Genomic DNA, 21,619 nt, shown 5'->3' with positions numbered 1-21,619 from the left:
TCAATGGTACCTGCTAAACCGACAATTTGCGATGTTGACGTATTACTCATCTTCAGGAACCTTTCCGTAAATCTCACTCGCGAAATTAATAGTCATCATGATCGAAGTAACGCTTATGCATGCCCGTTGAGCTCCAGTTGCTTCCCTAGAGCCTTGTCCCACCATTCTTCCCAATCGAGAACCTTCCGGCCGAGTCTGGCTTCCTCGGCTGCAAAGACCATGGCGTGGCTTCGCAGGACCTCATCAAGAGTGCATCCAATGAACTCATCTTGCGCGCGAGGAGCTTCCCAGCCATGATTCTTGACACGGTCACATGCCATGACAAACTGGCGTGTAAGCCCCAAGTCTCCTCCGCCATGTCCAAGATCTTCAACACGAGGATGATAAGTCTTGGTCTCGCCAGTGTTGAAGTCGTCAACAACGATGCGTCGCGAGTCAGCGTAGACCTCACCATGCTCGCCGTAAAAGTTGGAGTAGCGCTCGCAGATCTTGGTTGTTTGGGCGACCATGTGCAGTGTCGCTGTCTTTGCAGGTTGAGTGGACTCGGGCCAAGTGATTGTGACAAACTGGTCATCGCAAACATTGTTGTCTGCTTCAAAGACGCAACGACCGAACCAGTTACGGGACTGGACCTCGGACTTGGGAGTGGACTCGTCATAGTCCTCCTCGAGGGCCTTCATGACTAGCTGCTCTTTTGTTTCTTGAGAGGGATAGTCTTCGATGTCGTGAACGACGATACTGACAGGCCAGCTCGTGTTGCCAGACTGCAAGCCTTTGAGCTTAGGACCAAGATAAATGTTCTTTGCTGAGAATTTGCAGCCTTCGTCTCCGAGGGGACACTTGGTGCAGTTTGTTGCTGCTCCTGCGGCTTTGGGCTTTCTACTCTTCTTGAACAAATGAAGGCCTCCAGATGAAGACACCGTTTCGGGGATATGCGGTTCTCCTTGTCCCGCTTTCTTAGGAGAACAGAGCAGCCAGAGCAATAAGTCGATGTCATGGCAACTCTTTGTCAGTAGCGATGGAGCAGTAGTGTTCTCATTACGCCAGTTTCCTCTGACATAGGAATGGGAGAAATGCCAGTAACCCACTGGCTCAGTGTGAACCACACTGGATATATCGCCGATGACCCGGTCCTCAACGAGCAGTTTCCGCAGCATGATATTATGTGGACTATAGCGTAGTACGTGACCGATTGAGAATATCTTTGAGGATTGCGAGGGACGCATGGCTTTGTACATGTCGACACAGTCCTGAAGAGAGCAAGCGAGAGGCTTCTCGCACATGATGTGTAAGCCAAGTGGTGCGAGTCCGACGATAACCTCACGATGCATCTCATCGAGAACACAAACAAAGACACCATCGACACCTTCTGGAACATTCTCATCTCCCGCAGCCACTCTACTTCGACGGTCCTGTTCATATTCGAGGAACTCTTTCCAGTCATGGAATGATTGGCCTTCTTTAGGGGAACCATCGCCCCAGATGTGAGCACGGCCAAGAGACTCACGCTTGAACTTGAGGGGTTCAGCAACAGCAGCGACTACGCCATTGGATACGCTGTCGATGGCTCCAGCATAATTTTGTCCTCGAGAGCCTGCACCGATTATGAGGAAGCGAGGTGGTGACTCGGACATTTCTGGCTTGGGAGGGGGTTGGGGCTGTGAGTTTGTGTTTGTGTTTGCGTCTTCATTTTGGTCTGTCGTGAGTTTCGACATGAGGTTATTCAGCAATGTAGACATGATGAATTATGGCCGATACAATATCGTATAGTGTGACTGAGTAATATGAGAGTATTAAGTGCTTTCAAAATCAAGGTAGATAAGTCGAATATCTCTGTTGAGGGGTTCAGACTGATGTCGTCCTCACTGGTTCAGAGACACTACTTGAGATAATGATAGGCAGAGGGGTATAGAGAGTATACGGCTCATCAACGAATGATCTGAAACAATTATAATGTCGTATAACGTAGCATGCAGTTGAGGCTGAAAAGTCGTCTCCTGGGCAATTGTTTTGTATATCGTGATGCAGACGTTGAGATAGTGGCCAATTGGGTAGAAGACATTAATACATACGACGTTCCAGCGCATCGATTCACTGCGTTCACTAACTGGACTGCAGTTGGCTGGTCCCGATCTTTAACCCCACTAATTACTACTAGAGCTAACTTAGTGAAGATATGCTTTCTCTGATGCCTCGCCTCATGAGAAAAGCCAGCCAAAGCCAAGCTCAACAGCTCGCGACTTAAACGTTACATTGCAACCATCCAAAAATTTGCAACAATGTCTGAAGCAGTTGAAGCTCAGGCTGATAACCAGCCCAAGAGTGCTACCGATGATCCTCTTGTATGGATCGACTGTGAGGTTGGTAATGTCGTGTTACGTTGTAGAATGGCTTGAGCTCACATTATTCTTTCACTCACAGATGACTGGTCTTGACCAGGACAATGATGAAATCATCGAGATCTACTGTATCATCACAACGGGAAACCTTGAGATTCTCGATGAAGAAGGCTTCCACGCCATCATCCACTTCCCCCAGTCTCGTCTTAACCAGATGGATGAGTGGTGCACAAAGACACACGCAGAATCCGGCCTCACTGCCGCTGTTCTTGAGTCGACGACCACTCCAGAGCAAGCAGCCGACGCTCTCTACGAGTACATCACACGCTTCATTCCTGAGCGCAAGCGCGGCCTCCTTGCGGGTAATAGTGTGCACTGCGACAGGGCGTTCCTGCGACGGGAGCCCTACAAGCGTGTGATGAGACACCTGCACCACCGAATTCTAGACGTGAGCTCCATCAAAGAGGCTGCGAGACGCTGGTCGGCCAAGAGGATTGTGAATAAGGTTCCCAACAAGAAAGGTCTGCACAAGGCGAGGGATGATATTCTGGAGAGCATTGAGGAGGCGAGATATTACCGGGAGGTCATTTTTAGACCGACATTTGATGTTGTGCCTGCTAAGAACAAGGGCAATAAGGGAAAGCAATAGATTCAATGATTATCCTGTTCTGAGAGAGGTGGGTTATAAACTGCCAAATCTGCCTCACATTAATGAGGGTGACGATCCAACTGTCATGACTGAGCTACTCACCGAGCTACAGTAAGGTACCTAAGAGGGAGGTAAGCTCTAGCTCTTTCAGTATAAAGTGACGAGGGAAGCTAAGCTTGAATCTTTCTTGTCAAACTCTCCACGAATATTCTAGCAGTTAGTGGCCGTTAATCTGGACTAGTTTATGTATCAATGTTGGTTATTGTTTCCATCACAGTACAGTATCATATCCATCAGCTTCCATCATGAGCTCTACTCTCATATTTACGTTAGAATGTTGTATCCTAGTAAAGCATCGACACACTGTAAGCACTGTCCTCTACCCCTTAAAAGACCAGTTCAACACAGTATCAATTGTGCTGCCCCTCCATTAGCTCTAGTGATATCATCTCGTTTACCCCACTAGGGAGCTCCGTCAAGCTCCCCTCTTTTTGTCTCGGTCTCGACACCCTCTACCGCTATCTCGCTTGCTCGCTTCTCTTCTTAACTTCCCTCCTCCTTTCTTTCCCAACAAATCTCTCCCATATTCATAATACCCAATCCTATTCCTTCTCCTCTTATCATATAAAACAATCATGGGCGTTCAAACCGTTGAGTTCAAGCCCTTCCAGGACCAGAAGCCCGGAACGTATGTCTTTCCACCCTGACGATCCTCCCCATCCTGTTGTGCTCCCCCACTGCCCCGGTGGCTGCCGACGAATTGCTTATCCGTCCTTCACCTCTGCTTCAAAGCTTCAGCTTGCCCAATCCATTGGAAGCTATACTGACCTATATACATAGCTCCGGTCTTCGAAAGAAGGTTACCGTTTTCCAGCAGCCTCACTACAGCGAGGCCTTCATCACCAGCATTCTGCTGTCCATCCCTGAGGGTGTTGAGGGTATGCAGTTACTCACCATCAGCACAAACAAGATCCATGATCTGACCTGTTGATAGGCTCAAATCTCGTCATCGGTGGCGACGGTCGCTACTGGAACCCTGAGGTTATCCAGCTCATTGCCAAGATTGGTGCTGCATACGGCGTCAAGAAGCTCGTCATCGGCCAGAACGGTATCCTCTCTACTCCCGCTGCCAGCCATGTCATCCGCCTTCGCAAGGCTACCGGAGGTATCCTCCTGACTGCCAGCCACAACCCTGGTGGTGAGTATCCCATATGCCCGGACTTATACCCGTAACATCGACATATCTGACCGCCAACAGGCCCCAAGAACGACTTCGGTATCAAGTACAACCTTGCCAACGGTGGCCCTGCCCCCGAGTCCGTTACCAACAAGATTTACGAGTTCTCCAAGACTCTCACTTCATACAAGATCGCCGACATTCCTGATGTTGACATCTCCAATGTTGGTACCAACACCTACGGCGACCTCGAGGTTGAGGTTATCGACAGCACTGCCGATTACGTTACTATGCTCAAGGATATCTTCGACTTCGACCTGATCAAGAAGTTCTTCTCTACCCACCCCGACTTCAAGGTCCTCTTCGACGGTCTCCACGGTGTCACTGGCCCTTACGGAAAGGCTATCTTCGAGCAGGAGCTTGGCCTGAGCAACTCCACACAAAACTGTGTGCCTAGCCCCGACTTCAACGGTGGCCACCCCGATCCTAACCTTACCTACGCTCACTCTCTGGTCGAGGTTGTTGACAAGAACAACATTCCCTTCGGTGCCGCTTCTGATGGTGATGGTGACCGAAACATGATCTACGGCGCCAACGCTTTCGTCTCCCCTGGTGATTCCCTCGCCATCATCGCTCACTACGCCCACCTCATCCCGTACTTCAAGAAGAACGGTGTCAATGGCCTCGCTCGATCTATGCCCACCAGCGGTGCCGTCGACCTTGTCGCCAAGGCTCAGGGTCTCGACTGCTACGAGGTGCCCACTGGCTGGAAGTTCTTCTGTGCTCTCTTCGACGCCAAGAAGCTCTCTATCTGTGGTGAGGAGAGTTTCGGTACTGGAAGTGACCACATCCGTGAGAAGGATGGTCTATGGGCCGTTATTGCCTGGCTTAACATTATTGCTGGTGTTGGTGTTCAGAACCCCGAGGTCACTCCCTCAATCAAGGAGATCCAGAAGGAGTTCTGGACCAAGTACGGACGAACTTTCTTCACCCGTTACGACTACGAGGATGTCGACTCAGAGGGCGCCAACAAGGTTGTTGGTGAGCTAGAGAAGCTCGTTGCCGACTCTAACTTCGTCGGCAGCACTATCCAGGGTGCGTATCTTTCTTATTATTTACCAATAACATGAGCTAATCCATTCCAGGCCGCAAGGTTACCAAGGCTGGTAACTTCTCATACACCGATCTCGACGGCTCTGTTGCCTCCAAGCAGGGTCTGTACGCTGGCTTCTCCTCCGGTAGCCGAATCGTTGTCCGACTCTCCGGTACTGGCTCCTCTGGAGCTACCATCCGCCTTTACATTGAGCAGCACACCAGCGACCCCTCCAAGTATGAGCTCGATGCTCAAGACTTCCTGAAGGAGGAGGTCAAGTTTGCAACTGAGCTTCTCAAGTTCAAGGAGCATGTCGGCCGTGATGAGCCTGACGTCAAGACCTAAACGAGTTATGTAATGGGTGTTTAGGCCGAAAACAGAAGAGATGGATTCAAGCATAAGATAATTCCGAGGTTGTTACTGCGTACAACAATATTGTCAAATTGAGCGTTCTTAAAACTACCAACCAGCCAACTGGAAAATAGGTGATGTGTTCTGAAAGGCAGGGGCGCAGCAACATGAGTTAGTACCATGACATGCATAAAACATTCTTAATATCGTTCTGTTGAAAGTCGAAACAAGCCAACTAACTGACCATGATAGCATACGTGTTGTGCTAGATATCGTACAATCTGTTTCCCGTGACTCAAAAATTATTACAATAAATTGAAAATCGTTATTCATGAATCGTCAAACCGTTATTTCTCTCATGGGACGCCGTCGCTGGAAAAAGCATGAACCAAATTCAAAGGGCTATAGAAATTGCAATAGGGGACGTGTCGAATTCACATGGACGCAGGGTCACGTTGTTAGTTTTTAGTCGGGGTAGACAAGAGAGACTGCCGTTCCATCTCAGGCCGTCGTGTCTGTCGTTGTGCTATCGTCCGTAAACGAAGGGGAGAAGAGTTCTTTAAACCGTTTGGCCGCTGTGTATGTGTAAGTCTCTGCACTATTCATGACAGAATTGAGAAGTTACCTTCTTCGCTAACAAACCGGATCTCGAATGCTCCGGAACGGTTAATACGTTGGTTTTGCTGTCGATATTCCTGGCAAAAGACATAGAGGTGAATGTCGGCTAGGCGAACTCTGGTTTTGCTCACTCTCTTAATCCATCTTGGCGAAGCCGATTGATGTGTAACTGTCGATACTTGTCAGTCATCCGTTTGGAACGGTCACAGATAACTTAGTTCTGGCTTACTGAAAGCTGTCCAGACAGGACACTGTCGTAGGTCTCCTTCCCAAACTGCAGCATGTAGTCTGAGACCTTTGGTGACAAAGTCCTCATAGACGATAAGTGAATGCATAAAGCCGTCGTCCGTAATTCGTCTGATAGGGTCAGTATGAGTAGAGAAAGCATCGGGTCTGGTGCTTACGCTTGGAATAACTTGCGTTCACCCCAAAGACTGAGGTCTTCATTTGCAAGTTGAATGGTGAGACTGTCACGAATCTTGAATGATAGAAAGCAACAGTATACCAAAACCATTTCTAAACACATCAGCGACATGATACAACATATGTGCTCTTCAAACTCACCTTCCCATGTCAAGAAACAAAGGTTGGCCCACCTCTTGGTGCATTGCTCGCTCGCATCCCATCGCCAGAACTGAAGACAGCTTCCGTTGCGTTTGACACAAAGCTCATGTGCTCCAAGAAGGGAGAACCAGGGATTGCCCATGTGGAAAGTTCGCAAGAGAAAATAAGGACATTTGTCCCGTGCACTCTCATACGCTACCAGAGTTATTTGGCGTTCGTTAAAGGAGCTATTTCTGTCAACCTAGGCCAGTACCTATCAAGTACATTTCGAGCTTACCGCATAAATAGGATTCTTGCATCACTGGGCATCTGAATATGGCCCCAAGGGACAAGCGGCCCCCATGCTTTAGACCTATAGACAGATGAGAATGTATGGACAGTTGGATGCTGTACAAAACAACTTACGGCTGCTGATGTTTGAGTTCAGTTCGAGATGGTAGAGGTAGAGAGAAAATCTTTTCAGACCAGTGTATATCCTGTTTATTTCGTGAGAAGTTGTTCCTGAACAGTGTTGGCTTGACCTACCGCCATAGTGCTCGAGTCTTCGTCCAACACCGCATCGAGTTGAGCAGTGGAGTTTAGACGGATAGGAGGAGGAGCTGTGGCTCGTTAGCTATGCATGGAGACTGGAGTTGGTGTTCTCACGAATGTTTCGAGCTTCCCTGAGTTCCATCAACTGAACCCGGGTGCTTTCCATCGTATTGAAATCGAAGCTCATTGATCTGAATAATGGTGAGTTGCAACTTCTACAAGCAGCCTTGGAATGTTAGGGGCCGACCTTGTTAGCAACTCTCGTAATAGAGTTAAGAAACGATTGTAAAGAATAAATCGTTGTGGCAGCGAGAGACCCCCTGCTTCGTTGGTCATGGAATGATACATCTTTCGCCAACGGTTCTCTCTGGTAAGAGTCCTATCTTCATAAAACGTGGTGATATCCCGCAGCGATCTCGAAAGACAAGGAAGGAGGATTTCGAGATAGTCGAGTACGATGGGAACACGTGAGAAATGGACCTTGCAGTACTCGGGTAGCTCACGAAGCAGTTGGCCCGAGGCTCTGATTTCATCAATGATCATCATGAGATGAGTATGATTGCCATCGGGTAAGACATTGTGAAGCCCAAGTAGTTGAGCTGCAACAAGGTCCGCCCTTTCTGCCTCCAAGCAGCAACCCTGGAGCAGATGAAGCTCAAGTTGATCGCCCAGAACCATCTCCATTACGACAGGTTGAAGGTGTATAAGGGTGGGCGTGCCTATCTCATCACATAACGAGATGGACCACGATTGGTCTTGCTATGCTTTAATATCTCCTCTTTCCCTTGCAACACATTGATGATAGTCGTGTCAGTACAAGTGATCGATCGAGGCAACGTATACGGTGAAGGATTCGGAGTGATAGATAGTGGGGTAGTTTACGAATTAATGGTATGAAGAGAAGTGTAGATAACCGACGGTGATGGTCAATTGTGATATCGCGAACCGGATGAGAAACCAAGAATAGATTCAAGACTCGAGAAGAGATCCCTGGTTAATAATGGAAGAAGAGGGGACGACGGGTATGCAGGTCGTCAACAACGTGTGATCGGATCCGGGCAATTGTTCAACACCATCCAGAGGTGCACCCGCACCTGTCCAGCCATACACACGACCTTCCCTGACGTGGTTGGTGCACGGTTCTCACTCTGGACCATGAGTGAGCCCATCAGGTCGATGCACGTAATGTCCGAGGCACTCATCCTGTCTTCGCTTCAGCTAAGGCAAGGCCTCAAGTCCGGGGTCTTGAACCACCTCATGGTCAGATGCCACTCGCATTCTACATAAGTCTGCGGCATCGACACTGTCGACTTGGGTTTCATTGAGACAATTGCACCAACGAGAGGAGATGATTGTCTTAGCGAGTGAGGCATTGGGTGTGTGCCCGTCAACTCGAGATTCGCGCTCCAGCCTGAGCCAACTTCTCAGGCGATGCCACGATAGCAAGCGTGCTTCGACATGACGCCAGGCCAATGCATGAGGAGATTGGGGGGAAGCAATTGAACTGGATTAGGATAGGAATGGGTGGGCACTCGCACCAGTCAAGATGACCATTCCCAGAGGAGAGCAGATGTGCTATTCTGTCCAGTAACAGTCGAGATGCGACGTGTTGCTACGACGGCGACCCTTGACATGCATCCGCGGGATGTGGACTCTGTGTGGAGAAAAGCTGATGATACTGGGGATCGAGAAGGTGAAGAAGCAGCCTCGCAACAACGTTCGTGCTGGAGTATCGCATGTCCGTCCTCGTCTTGGTCTGGCCTAAGTCAGCATCCATATTGTAGCATGGCCTCGTGCTCGCTCAATGTTATTTGTACTCCACTTCAACAGCCGTGGGGGGACCCTGGTGATGAGGCTCAGCCAGCTAAGATAGGACAGGACGTTATTGATGCCTCGATTACAGAGTAATTTGCACGATGTTGTACATGCTCTTATTCGCGAGCTGTTCGTACGCGTGCAAGTATGGAAACCCTCAAACGGGATCATTGTCCTCTCGTTTTCTTGTAAGTGTGAGCATTGCGACTTGTTCTTCTGACTTTGTGCAATACTGATTAATAATTAGTACCTATGACGGATAGAAAAGCATGATGATCTGCAGAGATAGTTAGGAGTAAAGCAATGGAAGGCATTCATGTTGGGCTGGCCTCCCCTCCTTCCCTACCTGATGATTATCAACCAAGCCTGGTCTCGGCATGGATGCAAGAACGGCAAGAGATAGCACATCTTGTCTATTCCAGATTAATAGAAGTTTACCTCGCTAATACTAAACTAATTGTGCCATTTTGAGAGAGAATAGTACGATCGTGAGAGGCCCTGATCAACACTTAGGACGAGTTCTGGTTTCTTATCAATCGACCCCTCGGTTTACTAGCCACCGCCACTCAACTAGTGAGAATATACGCCACAGCCGCCCCAAGCTCTCGTCATCGAAAGCTTCCAGCTTGAGCTTCCAACTGGACCCTGGTGAATCAGAGCTGCGAATCTGCGATCTTGATATAAGATGCAAATAACAGACATAATAATACATGTTAATCCATCGATCTGACTATAGTCCCTAATCCTGTAAAGCCAGGTGAGCTACGACAATTTTCCTGTTGTGAAATTGCTGGATAGCTGTTGGGATCGAGGGGGATTGATTGGGTGGGCTGATTTAATGGAAGCAACTACGTCGATTCATCTTAGCCATGCTTTTGGCTGAGATCTTGTCTAACGGGCAGCATGGTCACAGGAGCTTGCCAGTTGGTCGAAGTGAAATTGGGCAAGTCAACAAGTAATGAAATTGAAAGGGCACGCGATCTCTTCTTCAAATTCCTATGATACACTTCATTATTCGGACTAGAGCTCCATAGTTGTACAAGTATTCATTTCCTTGTCCATGATCCCAGAGTTCTGAATCCGGCTCTCATAGTCAACGACACTCGAAATAGAAGCTAGAAGCTCAATTGATCATCATCTAGATCATAATAAACATGTTGAACGACCTTGACCCTTTGATAATCCCTAATAAAAAACAAGGCACTCTTCCTGTGCCATAATACAACACCGCCCAGACCGAAATACAAAGAAGACTTCGTAACCGGAATCTGCAGCACGACACTGGCGTGCTGGGTTTAATCCGATTCAGTGTTCATCTTCTGCGAGCGACGCTTGGGTTTGACAGCGGAAGCTCCATCCTAGGAAGACTCTTCCTCCTCCTGGTCGGCCTTGACATGCTGTTAGTATCCGGATGCTCAAACGATTCTCCATGTAAACTTACGTTGTAAGCCTGCTTCTCATCCTCGTATCGCTTCTTGTCGGCAGCAGCCTTGGCCTCATAAGGGGCACGCTGCTTCTCGTTGAGAGCCTTCCATCGCTCACCGAGGAGCTTGCCGACCTGGCCGAAAGAGATACCAGGGTTCTCCTCACGGACGTTCTCACGCTGCTCGTTGGCGAAGAACATGTAGGCGGAGAGACCACGCTTGGGGGCGTTGGGGTCTGTTGCGGTCAGCGACGTGCAGGATGAATGGAAGATGGTTCAGGACTTACCCTTCTTGGCGCGCTTGGTCACCTTAGTACCACGCTTACCGGCAGCAGCCTTAGGCATCTTGAATGTGTTCTGTGAATGAGTGTAAGCAACTGAATACTGATAGAGCGCGTGGTTTAAAAAGCGTCAAAGGCGTTGGAAAGCGAGGTCGCAGCGTGAAGTGCGATGCTGGTGACGATGGAGGGGTAGCTCAAGCTAGCTTGGAGCTGGATTGGGAGCAATATGAAAGAGTGCAGTGGCGAGGCGCAAAAGCGATTGCACCTTCCAACGCGTCGAAATGCGCGTAAATTGAGAGAAAAAAGGTGCCTGGAGGGTTTGCGCGTACCTGAGGGATAGATTTGGGAGGAAAAGATTTGTGGTGTTGATGTTGTCTGTAATGCGCTTCTGTTAGTCAAAGTGTTAAGCTGTTGCGCAACCAGCGATGGGTGATGATAATGGGCCAGAAGCACGATGCAGCTTGAACTTGCGACAAAGTTTTATCGTGATCGATAATTAAATACAGATCAATGAGAAAACCAAGTTGAGGCAAGAGCAGGCGCAAAGCATGAACTCAAAAGGAATAAAATGTTGCGGTGCAGTGCGTTGTTGGTGAAGTATAGGACAGGACGTTACTCACCACGAAGACGTGTCGAAGCGTGTTGAGTGTAGAGACGATTTTGGGTGGGAGAATTGTATGGGAGAAAAGAGAGTGAGAGAGAATGTATGGGGAGGGCCAAGGCAGCCTTTTTACTATGGGGGAGTGATTGTGCGTGGGGAGGGAACGCGGCCTGCCCAGCTACCACACTTGGACTGTTATGCAATGGGCTGGGCTGGGCTGGTAGGCTGGGCTGGGTGAGCTTGCTCTTGGTGCCCCCCTTCCCTTCCCTTTTTCCCTTTACCCTCGAAGAAAATTGGGTGCGGTACGCATTACTCTGCGGTGCGGGTGCGGTGCGGTGCTTGGAGCTTTGCACTAGTACTGTCGCAGCAGACTTGAGTCTGAGGTGTATCCGTACCTGTACCGCACCTGCCTTGGGCCATTTTCTGCCTCTGGGCCTGCTACTAGGGGAGACGACCAGGACTCCGTCCAAGCCCCGTCATCCAAGCTCCTCAGGAGCACCTGCCTCTGACCACTCACCAGCGTGTAAGCGAGTGGTCCTGTTGCTATTGTTGTATGGTACTGTACGGGTACAAGCCGTACGCAGCCCGCCGCGCCGAGGTACAGTACAAAGGTCTTGTACCGCATCTCAGTCGTCATAATTCGCACAGTATACTTGTCTCACTAGTAGGCAGTCGCAAGCCCCTCTGCCTTTGATTACGGTACCTCTTACTCTGATCACTCCTACTCTGCGGCGTCTGCGCTGCTCCGACTCTCTCTTTCCATTCTGCGCCGTGCTGTGCTGCGCTACTTGTCCCGTTGTCCGTCGTTCCTACCCAGTCAACTGGCTCAATTCGCGTTACTGAGTGATACCGTAACTTTCTGACCTCTGGTTCTTCCCTGCCCTTCTCTGTATCTGTCTGGTGCCGAGTTCAAATTTGACGTTTCCTTTTGGCTTCACATCGTCTCCTCTTTCTACTGTACATACCTAGTCCCCTCCTGTCCATGTCCATGCCCATCCACCTCCACCTCCACCTCCCTGAGGCCGCTATGCTTCATCAATCAATTTCGGACTTGAAGTCGCGCTCACCATTGCACTCCGCTACTGACACCCTCCTCCCTGCTCCTTCTTCTGCTCTTTCTCTTGCTCGCACCATTATGTTTCTTCCTAAGTATGTTACTTGTGCCACACCATGTTGTCAACTCCGTACAACACCAACACTTCCTATGTAGGTAGGTGCTTACTGAATGTGAATAGCGACCAAGCATACCAATTCATTAGAAGAGTCTAATAAGGATTATCTATATGACGCATACTGACTTTTCAACCGACATGCTGTGTATTTACACTGTCTCTGTTTCTTTGCTTCTCACCTGGTGTTTGTGGGTGTTGGGTTTTGTTCATGTAATCTCGAACTTTCGTGAGAGATGATTCGCTGGACTGGTAACTAACACTTCCCCATTCGCTACAAACTTGCCACAATTCGACGAACGAACTTATATGTTTGCAAAACTACAATTACTAGAGAAATCGGAGCTCTCGGATCTCTATAAGATACACTGTAGCTCAGCTGGAAACTAACCATCGTGTTATGCTAAAGCACGTCTGCCCAATTCAAAGTTTGCCTGGTCTAGCATCCATATCCATATCCAACATCACGAGTTTCAACGGCGAGTACAAATTGTGCTAGGAAAACAAACCCATGGATCCGGCCATTGCTCCACAGGCATTGACTGAGTGAGAGCACCAACGACCAGGCAACCGAATGCAATGACCCGTTTCCGGGTTCGCCTCTAATTAATTATGTTCATAACTCGTTCGTTGTCTGGCCTGGGGAGTGATTGTCCTTCGAAACCCCAGCGCTAACTATCCTGCCTGTGCCTAAGACAATCTCGGGCGGTGTTTTACTTCACTATCCCCCACCCCTGCCATCCATACAAACTCCGATGAGACGACCGCTTCGCGCATACTGATGCACCATTTAAGTGCACATCACACTCAGTTCGGCACAACCTTGAGACAATGGTATCACTTGCGCTACTCCGACGGCTGAGAATGACATTGGAACAGCAAACCCGCTCACTCAGTAATAGTATCAGTATGGTTGCCAGGCGACCCTCTTATTCTGAAATGCTTTTCCCAACGGCCTTTCAGTCTATTCATTTTACTTTTGGTCACTAGGGGTTTCTTGATCAACGTCAGATCTTCTATCAGTTCTAGACCACTTTTGATTGTTAACTGGAGTAATAATGTGCGGCGGAGTGCAGTACTTTAACCGTGCGTGATCATCAAGTACTGTCATACGAAAAATTACATGTACAGGTACTTGCCAATGCGTACCTCTCAACCTCAAGGCCTAATGCTTAACCCCTCGCATTCATCCCTTTGTCCCTCTGTTTGTTACCCTCCTGCTTCGAACGTACCTAAGGAGACAATATTCCAATGCTCTCCTTCCTATCCCGCCTCTTACTTTCTCTACTACTGTACAGAGTAGCAGTCTAGTACATGTCTGGTATGCACCAGTTGAGATCTGACTACGAGGTAATACTGTACTGTACTGTCCGCGTTTTAGTGTATAGATTGATCATTTGAGTCTAGGCCCGGGCAAAGTTACCGTCGCCTCCCATCATGCTGCTCACTCAAGAGAGCGTGCAAGGGCACGCTGAGGTCCTAGCTTCAACAGAGGCAAGACTGGTGCTGTGCACACCCGTGTACCACCATGATGCTTCCCCAATTGTCATTAGCAGGGCAAAAGATTGGTATCATTGATCATAGGTGCATCATTAGGTAGTGATCGGTGCTGATACCATACATCAACAATCCGAAGGCCTTTGCTCAAACCGTACAGTACAGTACCAGGCAGAAATATGACAGGACAAAGCAAGCGAAAGTTGCAATGACGCGAGAGAAAGGTACCTGGTGACGCATACTCCATTTGCGGACATGGCGGGTACCACGAGTCGCGCGTGGAAGCCTCGTTGGTGTAAACGGGTTACGGGGACATGGTTAACAGCGCCTAGCAGCAGCAGCAGCAGCAGCAAAGAGAGACCAAGACCAAGACCAGACAGGGCAGGCAAGCAAAAGCGCCCGGCGAAGGCGGCTTTGCCGAGTATGTCTGGTCGCGCCGGACCAAAACAAGGTGCAAAGACACGCCGTAAGTGGCTCTTGAGAAAGGTACCAGCAGAGACTTGCAGCGGGTACGCGACACACCTGTCTTTGGGTGGTCATGTAGTCCTCCTGGCACCTGATACTGTGCTGTACCTCGACGCCGAGCCAACGCTGGGCTCACGCCAAAGCTCAGAACAGGGAGCTGAGCAGTCCCCCGCCCAAGCCAATTCTCTCTGTTCCTCCCCACTCGCTCTTCTTGTTCATTCTTCTCATTTTCCTGCCACCCGATTTTCATGTTCCATGATGCTTTTTGACTGACTAATCTCATTTGGGTGTTTCTGTGCTTTTTCTGACGCAAATCGTGGGACTCGCATTTGCCTTGAATGGGGTACGTCAATCCATGTTGATTTCAGAGTAGCCGTACAGAGTACTGTATCTTTATTTTTTCGAATAATTGCTTCTTTAAAGATGCGACAAATATCGCCCTTTCATTTGGGAGAAGGGTAAAGTTATTTTTTGTTTGCTCTTACGGGGTAGGTAGGTAGGTATATTCTCATTCGATGCAAGGTTTGTGGTTTCCTGGTCACTAATACGAGACCATAAGCAATAGTCAAAAGAACCTGCTCTCTTTTTTAAAACGTGTCGATCTGATCCCGAATAAGGCAAATTCAGGGAAAGCGTGAAAATGATGTCTGCAGCTGATTATGCTCCATTCTCTACAAATATCACCTCTTCTTTTCCATCTCAAGTTGCCAAGAGATATCACGTGGATATCCCAACTAATGGTCATAGCTCCATACGTCTACTAAACCCTATCGGGATGCTCTTGAGGCATGAGATCATGAGCTTCGGCTGCTGGCGAATTGTCGGAGCTGAGACGAGGATGAAAGTTAAGAGTAAAGCAGGAGACCCGGCCGGCACCTGCATGTTGTTCCAGGGACAGCCGCGATGGCGCCTCGCTAGTTTCAAGACCTGACTGATGAGCATTGGAAGTCTTCCTTGTTTTCTTTTCACCAAAGCACCCAGTGTCTCCACGACGGGAGATCTTGCAAGTGCCGTCCTGGTCAATGAGGGTACGTATCCCTCCCGATGGGACGGGACGGGATTCGACCTTCGTGCCGTGTGGTTGGATCGTCATCAAGGAACCGGTCGTCTCATGGGGAGACACGAGTAGTTGCTAAGTCCAGTGCTTTGGAACAAGGTCCAGTTGCCAGGCGGTATCATTCTTCAGTCTCAGGATCGAGTACAGCATCCCGCAGCTCATCGTCTTGAACCCAGTCAACGCCACTACCAACAATTATACCTCCAGCCACACCTTTCATGACCCGCCATCTCTGCTTGCTCGCCTTGACATCAGCCTCCAACCTCTCCTGCTCCTCCATCATTTTTGAATTGTTGGGATTGACTCTCTTCTTGAGCTTTGCTTGATCTGCCAACTCAAACAGCTCTGCTGCCAAAGTGACGTTTTGCCGAGATTTCCGCAGTGTGTCACTCTGAACGGTTGTCAACGTCTTCCATACCGTGTTCGTCTGAGAGGCTTGCGTCGCGACCGATATAGATGCATTATCTCTGCGTTCAATGTATGGCAGAAGGGCACTAGTGAGTATATGAGTTAAGGATTACTCCACCAGAATGAAAAACATACCGCTCGATGGGAGCTGTTTCTGCGTTGCTGTGAACAGCTTTGAGTATAGGATTGGCTGTCACAACGGCTTCAGTCACATCGTTTCTGAGAATATATTGTGCTCTTGTCTCCAGAAGTTCTGATTGTGCCTTTTGTGTTTCTTCATCGGTATACGATGTAGTGTTCTCTTATGACAGTTAGCAAGCATGTAGCAACATGGCCACAAAGGAAAACAAACCTGACTGTTGAGATTGTTGAGCATTTATAACGGCAATTTCCAGTCGAAGTTCTTGTAATCGGTCATAGAGTGCGAGAATCTTCTCTTCATCTTCTGATATGGGCAAATGAGACGTTTCGTCGTAGCCATTCATCATGGGAACATCGCCTTTGTCCTCCATTGTGATATGGAGTTGAGTGTCAAAATAATTCTGTTGGCTGAACTTCTTTTTTGAGCTACCTTGACCTTCAGACGCGTTGTGACTTTTGTGACTTTCGTGACGGTACATATGCTTGTGGCTGTGATTGATGGATGTGGCGTCGACTGTGTGGCGCTCATTGAATGAAAAAGTGTCTGTCACAAGGCACTAGTCACGCTAACACCAGGCTCTCATGTCCAAACAGTAATCTGTGGACCCTTCGTCACGCGAAGAGATAACTATAGACCGGTCATTCAACATCATTTCGACATCTTAGTCTTGGTTGTCATAATCATACATGTACTGAAGTCACCCTTCTCTCTTGTAGGTCGCAAATCGCGGCATTGTTTTCCACAGGAGATGTCTCGAGATGGCTCTCCAGGTGTTGATAGCCCATACGGGCCTGCGGCTGGAAGTCGATACCGCACAGTTCTCCATGTAAGCCTTATCAGCACCATTTTGATGCCATGATAGCTAACTCGGTTGCAGCCTCGATGATCTCAAAACTTGGGTTTCTAAGAAAACCTCCATCCCACCACAACATATTGTCGCCTTGACCCCTCATGGTCGAACCGTAAAGTTGACGAACTTACATACAGAGGTTCGTTATCCATACCGGTACACAACGTCGCTAACTGTATCTTAGAAAGAGATCTTTGTCTACGATATACGAATAAGCTCTCCAGGCAATGCAAACCTCATCAGTCCAGTGCCGTTGCCGAAGCGATACACCATTCCAAATGCGCCGAATACGATCGACGATGTGCAGTCAATAGTGTCATGGCAAGAACTATACAAGGAGCGCCGAAACTGGGCAATGCATCTTGTGGAAGACTGTGGGCAGATGAGCTCGACCACGTTGGCACGATACAGCGAAATAGATGTTATTATCAAGTGTCTTGACGCTGCTGTTGCGAACCTCGAAATCAGCATCAAACAAATCGAGCCAAAGTACAACGACCTCAAGAAATGGGTAACGCCCGCACTGGAAGAGCATGGGAACCTCGTCGAAAAATGGGAACAGTATCTAGATCTCGCCAAGAACACACCAGTATCGCCCTCCATGGTCAAATTCATGACTAGACGGGACATCAAGAAACCAAAGCCGACTCTAGAGGATCTCATCGAACTTGATACAGCAAAGAAGGCGGGCAAACTAGCGCCAACTGCCCATCGAAGATTCAGTGACAAGGCGAATCAGCTTAGCAACACGGCGGCCCAGATGTATCAGAGTTTGGAGTCGCTAATCGCTGATTTCGAGAAACTAATGAGCCGTTCTGCCCTCAGCCATAGCACAGACTCGGCGCAGCTCCTAGATGACATCGAAGCAGTAGTGAAGCAAATAGATTCCGACTATCGAGCAGCACTAGCATACGGCAACACGCAACGAGATGTGGCGCAAGCGTCTAAGACGGCTTCAGTGCATACTGAGCATCTGGTACCGACATTAAAGAAGCGAGTGAAAGAGATGGAAGAGTTGCTACATTATGGAACGGATGCGCGCAACTCCATTGCCTCCGAGTCAGCCAAGTTCATGCGCTACGTTACAGATATAACGTCCCTACACAGCAACGTCAAAGGCCAGATCAACGTACTGAACCAATCCGAGGACGACATGACGACATTCGATTACCTCCGTCTCATTCACCAACTGCCCTATATGTATGCAGCTTTTGTTGCAGAAGCAGTCCGACGCCGTCAATGGGTTGATAAAGTCAAGACGGACTCTTCTACTCTTGCAAACGAAATGGCTTTGTTCCAGGACGAGGAATCCAAGAGACGGCGCAAGTGGCAGAAAATGATTGGCAGCATGTACGGCCCAGATTTAGACACGAACGTTATAGGCTTAGAAGTCAACCTGCTCGGAGAAGACACACCTTGGCCAGCCCTTGCCAAAGAAGACTTGACGGATTTCATGCAAATACTGCAAGAGCAGCCCGTTGACCAGAGTATCTTGGACGATATAGTAAAGCTTGTACAGGAGCTTGATAACCCAACAAAGCAGCAATCCAAACGACTAAAGGCTTTCAAAAACGGGAGCATACATGAGGCTGCACTCGGTAGGAGTGGACTTTTGATCCGAGGGGATGACGATCTGCTGCAATCTCTACAAGATGATAAGGGCAAATTGGAGAATAAACTCAAGACAGCCGAAAGCCGAGTTCGTCGTTTGGAGGACTTACTTCACCGACAGAGTCAGGCTAACCGCTCCGGAAATCTCTTTCAACCCCAAGGCACCCAGCAACGCGAGAGGGGAAATTCCGGGTCATCTATTAGGTCGAGTCGATTTGACGATCGCAGACGATCTTCCGAGGGTATCGACCCTTTGATGCGACGTATCACTCAACTTGAAAACGAGCTACGAGAGGAGAAACAGCGATCTACCCAGCTACAGCAAGAACTCACGACACAGTCGAATGATCATGAGAACGTCAAAGGTCAGCACGAAGACTTGAAGGCCCAGCATGAAGATTTGAAAGGTCAGATGACGGAAATTAACACTACCAAACAAGATCTTCTCGAGAACATGGAGGCCCTCGAGCGCGAGTTTGTCGAAGAGCGCAAAAATCTAGAGATTGAGATCAAAACACTCAGAGCTCGTTTGGAAGATACTGAAGACGAAATCGAGCAGTTCGACGAATCAAGACAGCACGAAAAAGCGGGATTGGTCGTAAGGGTGGAAGAGTTGGAAACCGAGCTGGAACAAGTTAACAAGCAGCGGCAAGACGACGCACTTAAAGCACAGGGCCAGATTGATTTCCTACGCAAAGAAACCAGAATTCAAAGGGAGCAACAAGAGGCCCTCGAGCAACAAGTGCAGTCTGCACAGGAAGAGGTTCAGAGTATCTCGAAAAAGCTGGGTCATGCCGAGGAGGCTCTTGACGACCATTGGCAAGCTTTGACAAAGCTCTTCACAGAGCTTTCTCCGGACGCTTCAATTCCAGACAGTTTTGTAGACATGTCAGACTTACTGCTTACGCAAGCCGGGACTTTGATTGAGAAATCTCGAAGCTCAGAAGCAGATATTGATTTGCTAAAAACCCAGGTCGAGCACTTTACCTCAACCATTTCAGAGCTTCGAGAACAGCTTTCCGGCAAGGATGCTAAGATCTCCGAAGATGAAATGGCCACCGTTCATCTCCGCGAAAACTTGGCTGAGGAGAAAGCCAAGGTTTCCGCCCTCGAACAAGAGCTCGCCGATGGTAGAGAGCAGCTCACAGAATTGTGCGCTAAGCTCAGCGATGGCGAAACTGGCCCCGAAGCTTTGCAGACAAGATTAGAGGACGAGGAGAAGAAGGTCATGACTTTGACCGAAGAGGTGGCATCCAAGCAATCTCAAGTCGGCAGTCTGGAGGAAGAGCTCCGGATGTTCCAGGAGAAGGTCGAATCACTCCAAGGCAAGATAACACACATGACCAGCCACTATGAGCATCGAGACGAGAAAACGAAGGATCTCACACAGCGTCTTTACTCTCAGAACGATCGCATGTGTCGATTACTAGAGCGTGTGGGATTTGCTGTCACCAGAAAGGACGGAGAGATGACTGTTACCAAGATCCCACGCTCGGAGAGAACCGCTCAAAACCCCAACGACTCTTCCGACCCCAACTCGTCTGTCCGAAAGTCCGGAACCCTTAGCCGTGTCTTGGGTGATAGTGCTGATCTAGAGCTGCTCTACTGGCTTAACAACTCGGATGCACAGGCCGAGGATGAGAAATACGAAGCATTCATGAACAACCTCGGCAAATTCGACATTGAACTATTCTCAGAAACTGTTTACCGCCGAATCAAGGAAGTGGAACATATGGCTCGCAAATGGCAAAAGGAAGCCCGGTCTTACAGGGAGAAGGCACATATCTTGCAGAAAGACTCGCATGAGAAGATTGCTTTCAAGCATTTTAAGGAAGGAGATCTGGCCTTGTTCCTCCCGACTCGCAACCAGCAAGCCGGCGCGTGGGCTGCCTTCAACGTCGGTTTCCCGCATTATTTCCTTCGCGAACAGGATGCCCACCGTTTACGCCATCGAGAATGGCTTGTTGCGCGTATTTCACGAATTCAAGAACGAGTCGTCGACCTTTCCAAGAGCCTCCAACAGAGCAGCGAGACGGAATCGATCAACGAAGAGGAAAATGACAATCCATTCCAGCTTTCAGATGGTTTACGTTGGTATCTAATCGATGCTCTGGAGGACAAACCTGGCGCGCCCTCAACCCCTGGAATGGGCAAGTCAACTGTCGCGGCTAATACCGTGGAGGCAACAGCCAACATTCACACTCATACTCCGGGTGGAAAGGGTAAGAGCCGGGAAAGCGTTACTAGCATTGAAGGTATTAACAAGACTTTGTCCAAGAGTCTTGAGAGTAGGCGCAGCAGTACCAACTCCAAAAAAGCCCTGCCGTTTCAGATCGGAGGCACCGCTTTATTGAAGAATAGTGCTTTGGCCAGCGAAACCAATTCACTCCGAGCTCATCCCGCCGACACGCCCTCCGGCACAAGTCCAACGCAGGGAGGACTTCTTGCGGCATCCAACGCCGGACTGGCACAGAAAGGGGTCCCCGAAGGACAGAAGAACGAGCCGGCAGATGGCCCAGCCAGGCGACCTTCGGACGAGTCGTCGACTCAAAGTGCTGGTGCCAGAGCGGACGAGGTACGAAACGTTGACGCCCTTTTTGGACCGTGATGATGGGTTGCTGATGCTCTATTAGCAGCCCCGGAATGTCGTGCAAAGAGAGGATTCAGCCGGAAGTCCAACCAAGAGATCGATTGTATGGGATTCGCTGTGGAGTGTCGACTATAACTACGAGAGTGGAGGCAGAAAGTAGCCTGGTGGTTGGCGGTTTACCTACCTAATTTGATAGATTCTCTTCCCTACACACAAGGAATAGTTTCGCCTTGGGGAGCGGCGGGTTTTCTTATGTTTGGCGCATCGGTGGTGTCTACGAAATTGGGGAATAGATTCAGGGAGTGTACTGGTTGATTCATAGCGGTTAAGAAATGGGAAACTGAAGGATTGCAGGTTAAAGAGGAGTAAGATTGGGTCAAGATTTCAA

The 21,619-nt window shown here is 49.0% G+C and overlaps 7 protein-coding genes across 7 annotated transcripts; 3 read left to right on the top strand and 4 right to left on the bottom strand.

The window, feature by feature from the left end:
- Positions 1-113: 113 nt before the first annotated feature.
- On the bottom strand, positions 114-1,739 carry FIESC28_03567 (uncharacterized protein; the record flags this gene model as incomplete). Its single annotated transcript, XM_031157716.1, has 1 exon — positions 114-1,739. One exon carries the CDS (start codon positions 1,737-1,739, stop codon positions 114-116), a length of 1,626 nt encoding a protein of 541 aa, XP_031018229.1.
- Positions 1,740-2,279: 540 nt separating this feature from the next.
- Positions 2,280-2,988, top strand: FIESC28_03566 (uncharacterized protein; the record flags this gene model as incomplete). Its single annotated transcript, XM_031157715.1, has 2 exons — positions 2,280-2,360; positions 2,422-2,988. 2 exons carry the CDS (start codon positions 2,280-2,282, stop codon positions 2,986-2,988), a joined length of 648 nt encoding a protein of 215 aa, XP_031018228.1.
- Positions 2,989-3,623: 635 nt separating this feature from the next.
- Positions 3,624-5,603, top strand: FIESC28_03565 (uncharacterized protein; the record flags this gene model as incomplete). Its single annotated transcript, XM_031157714.1, has 5 exons — positions 3,624-3,676; positions 3,829-3,926; positions 3,983-4,186; positions 4,247-5,260; positions 5,311-5,603. 5 exons carry the CDS (start codon positions 3,624-3,626, stop codon positions 5,601-5,603), a joined length of 1,662 nt encoding a protein of 553 aa, XP_031018227.1.
- A 507-nt stretch (positions 5,604-6,110) lies between these two features.
- Positions 6,111-8,006, bottom strand: FIESC28_03564 (uncharacterized protein; the record flags this gene model as incomplete). Its single annotated transcript, XM_031157713.1, has 9 exons — positions 6,111-6,207; positions 6,252-6,396; positions 6,457-6,584; positions 6,632-6,743; positions 6,792-7,018; positions 7,069-7,143; positions 7,197-7,267; positions 7,317-7,390; positions 7,826-8,006. 9 exons carry the CDS (start codon positions 8,004-8,006, stop codon positions 6,111-6,113), a joined length of 1,110 nt encoding a protein of 369 aa, XP_031018226.1.
- Positions 8,007-10,495: 2,489 nt separating this feature from the next.
- Positions 10,496-10,905, bottom strand: FIESC28_03563 (uncharacterized protein; the record flags this gene model as incomplete). Its single annotated transcript, XM_031157712.1, has 3 exons — positions 10,496-10,525; positions 10,579-10,796; positions 10,848-10,905. The coding sequence occupies 3 exons, from the start codon at positions 10,903-10,905 to the stop codon at positions 10,496-10,498; spliced, it is 306 nt and encodes a 101-aa protein (XP_031018225.1).
- Positions 10,906-15,748: 4,843 nt separating this feature from the next.
- On the bottom strand, positions 15,749-16,550 carry FIESC28_03562 (uncharacterized protein; the record flags this gene model as incomplete). The annotated part of the gene is made up of 3 exons (XM_031157711.1): positions 15,749-16,124; positions 16,174-16,339; positions 16,391-16,550. 3 exons carry the CDS (start codon positions 16,548-16,550, stop codon positions 15,749-15,751), a joined length of 702 nt encoding a protein of 233 aa, XP_031018224.1.
- Positions 16,551-16,938: 388 nt separating this feature from the next.
- FIESC28_03561 (uncharacterized protein) lies at positions 16,939-21,391 on the top strand (the record flags this gene model as incomplete). The annotated part of the gene is made up of 4 exons (XM_031157710.1): positions 16,939-17,006; positions 17,058-17,169; positions 17,215-21,216; positions 21,275-21,391. The coding sequence occupies 4 exons, from the start codon at positions 16,939-16,941 to the stop codon at positions 21,389-21,391; spliced, it is 4,299 nt and encodes a 1,432-aa protein (XP_031018223.1).
- Between the last annotated feature and the right edge of the window lie 228 nt (positions 21,392-21,619).

The sequence above is a fragment of the Fusarium coffeatum genome, assembly GCF_003316985.1.
Source record: "Fusarium coffeatum strain FIESC_28 chromosome Unknown BRIP53273_contig_75, whole genome shotgun sequence".
NCBI lineage: Eukaryota > Fungi > Ascomycota > Sordariomycetes > Hypocreales > Nectriaceae > Fusarium > Fusarium coffeatum.
This window is presented reverse-complemented; position numbering and strand designations above follow the sequence as displayed.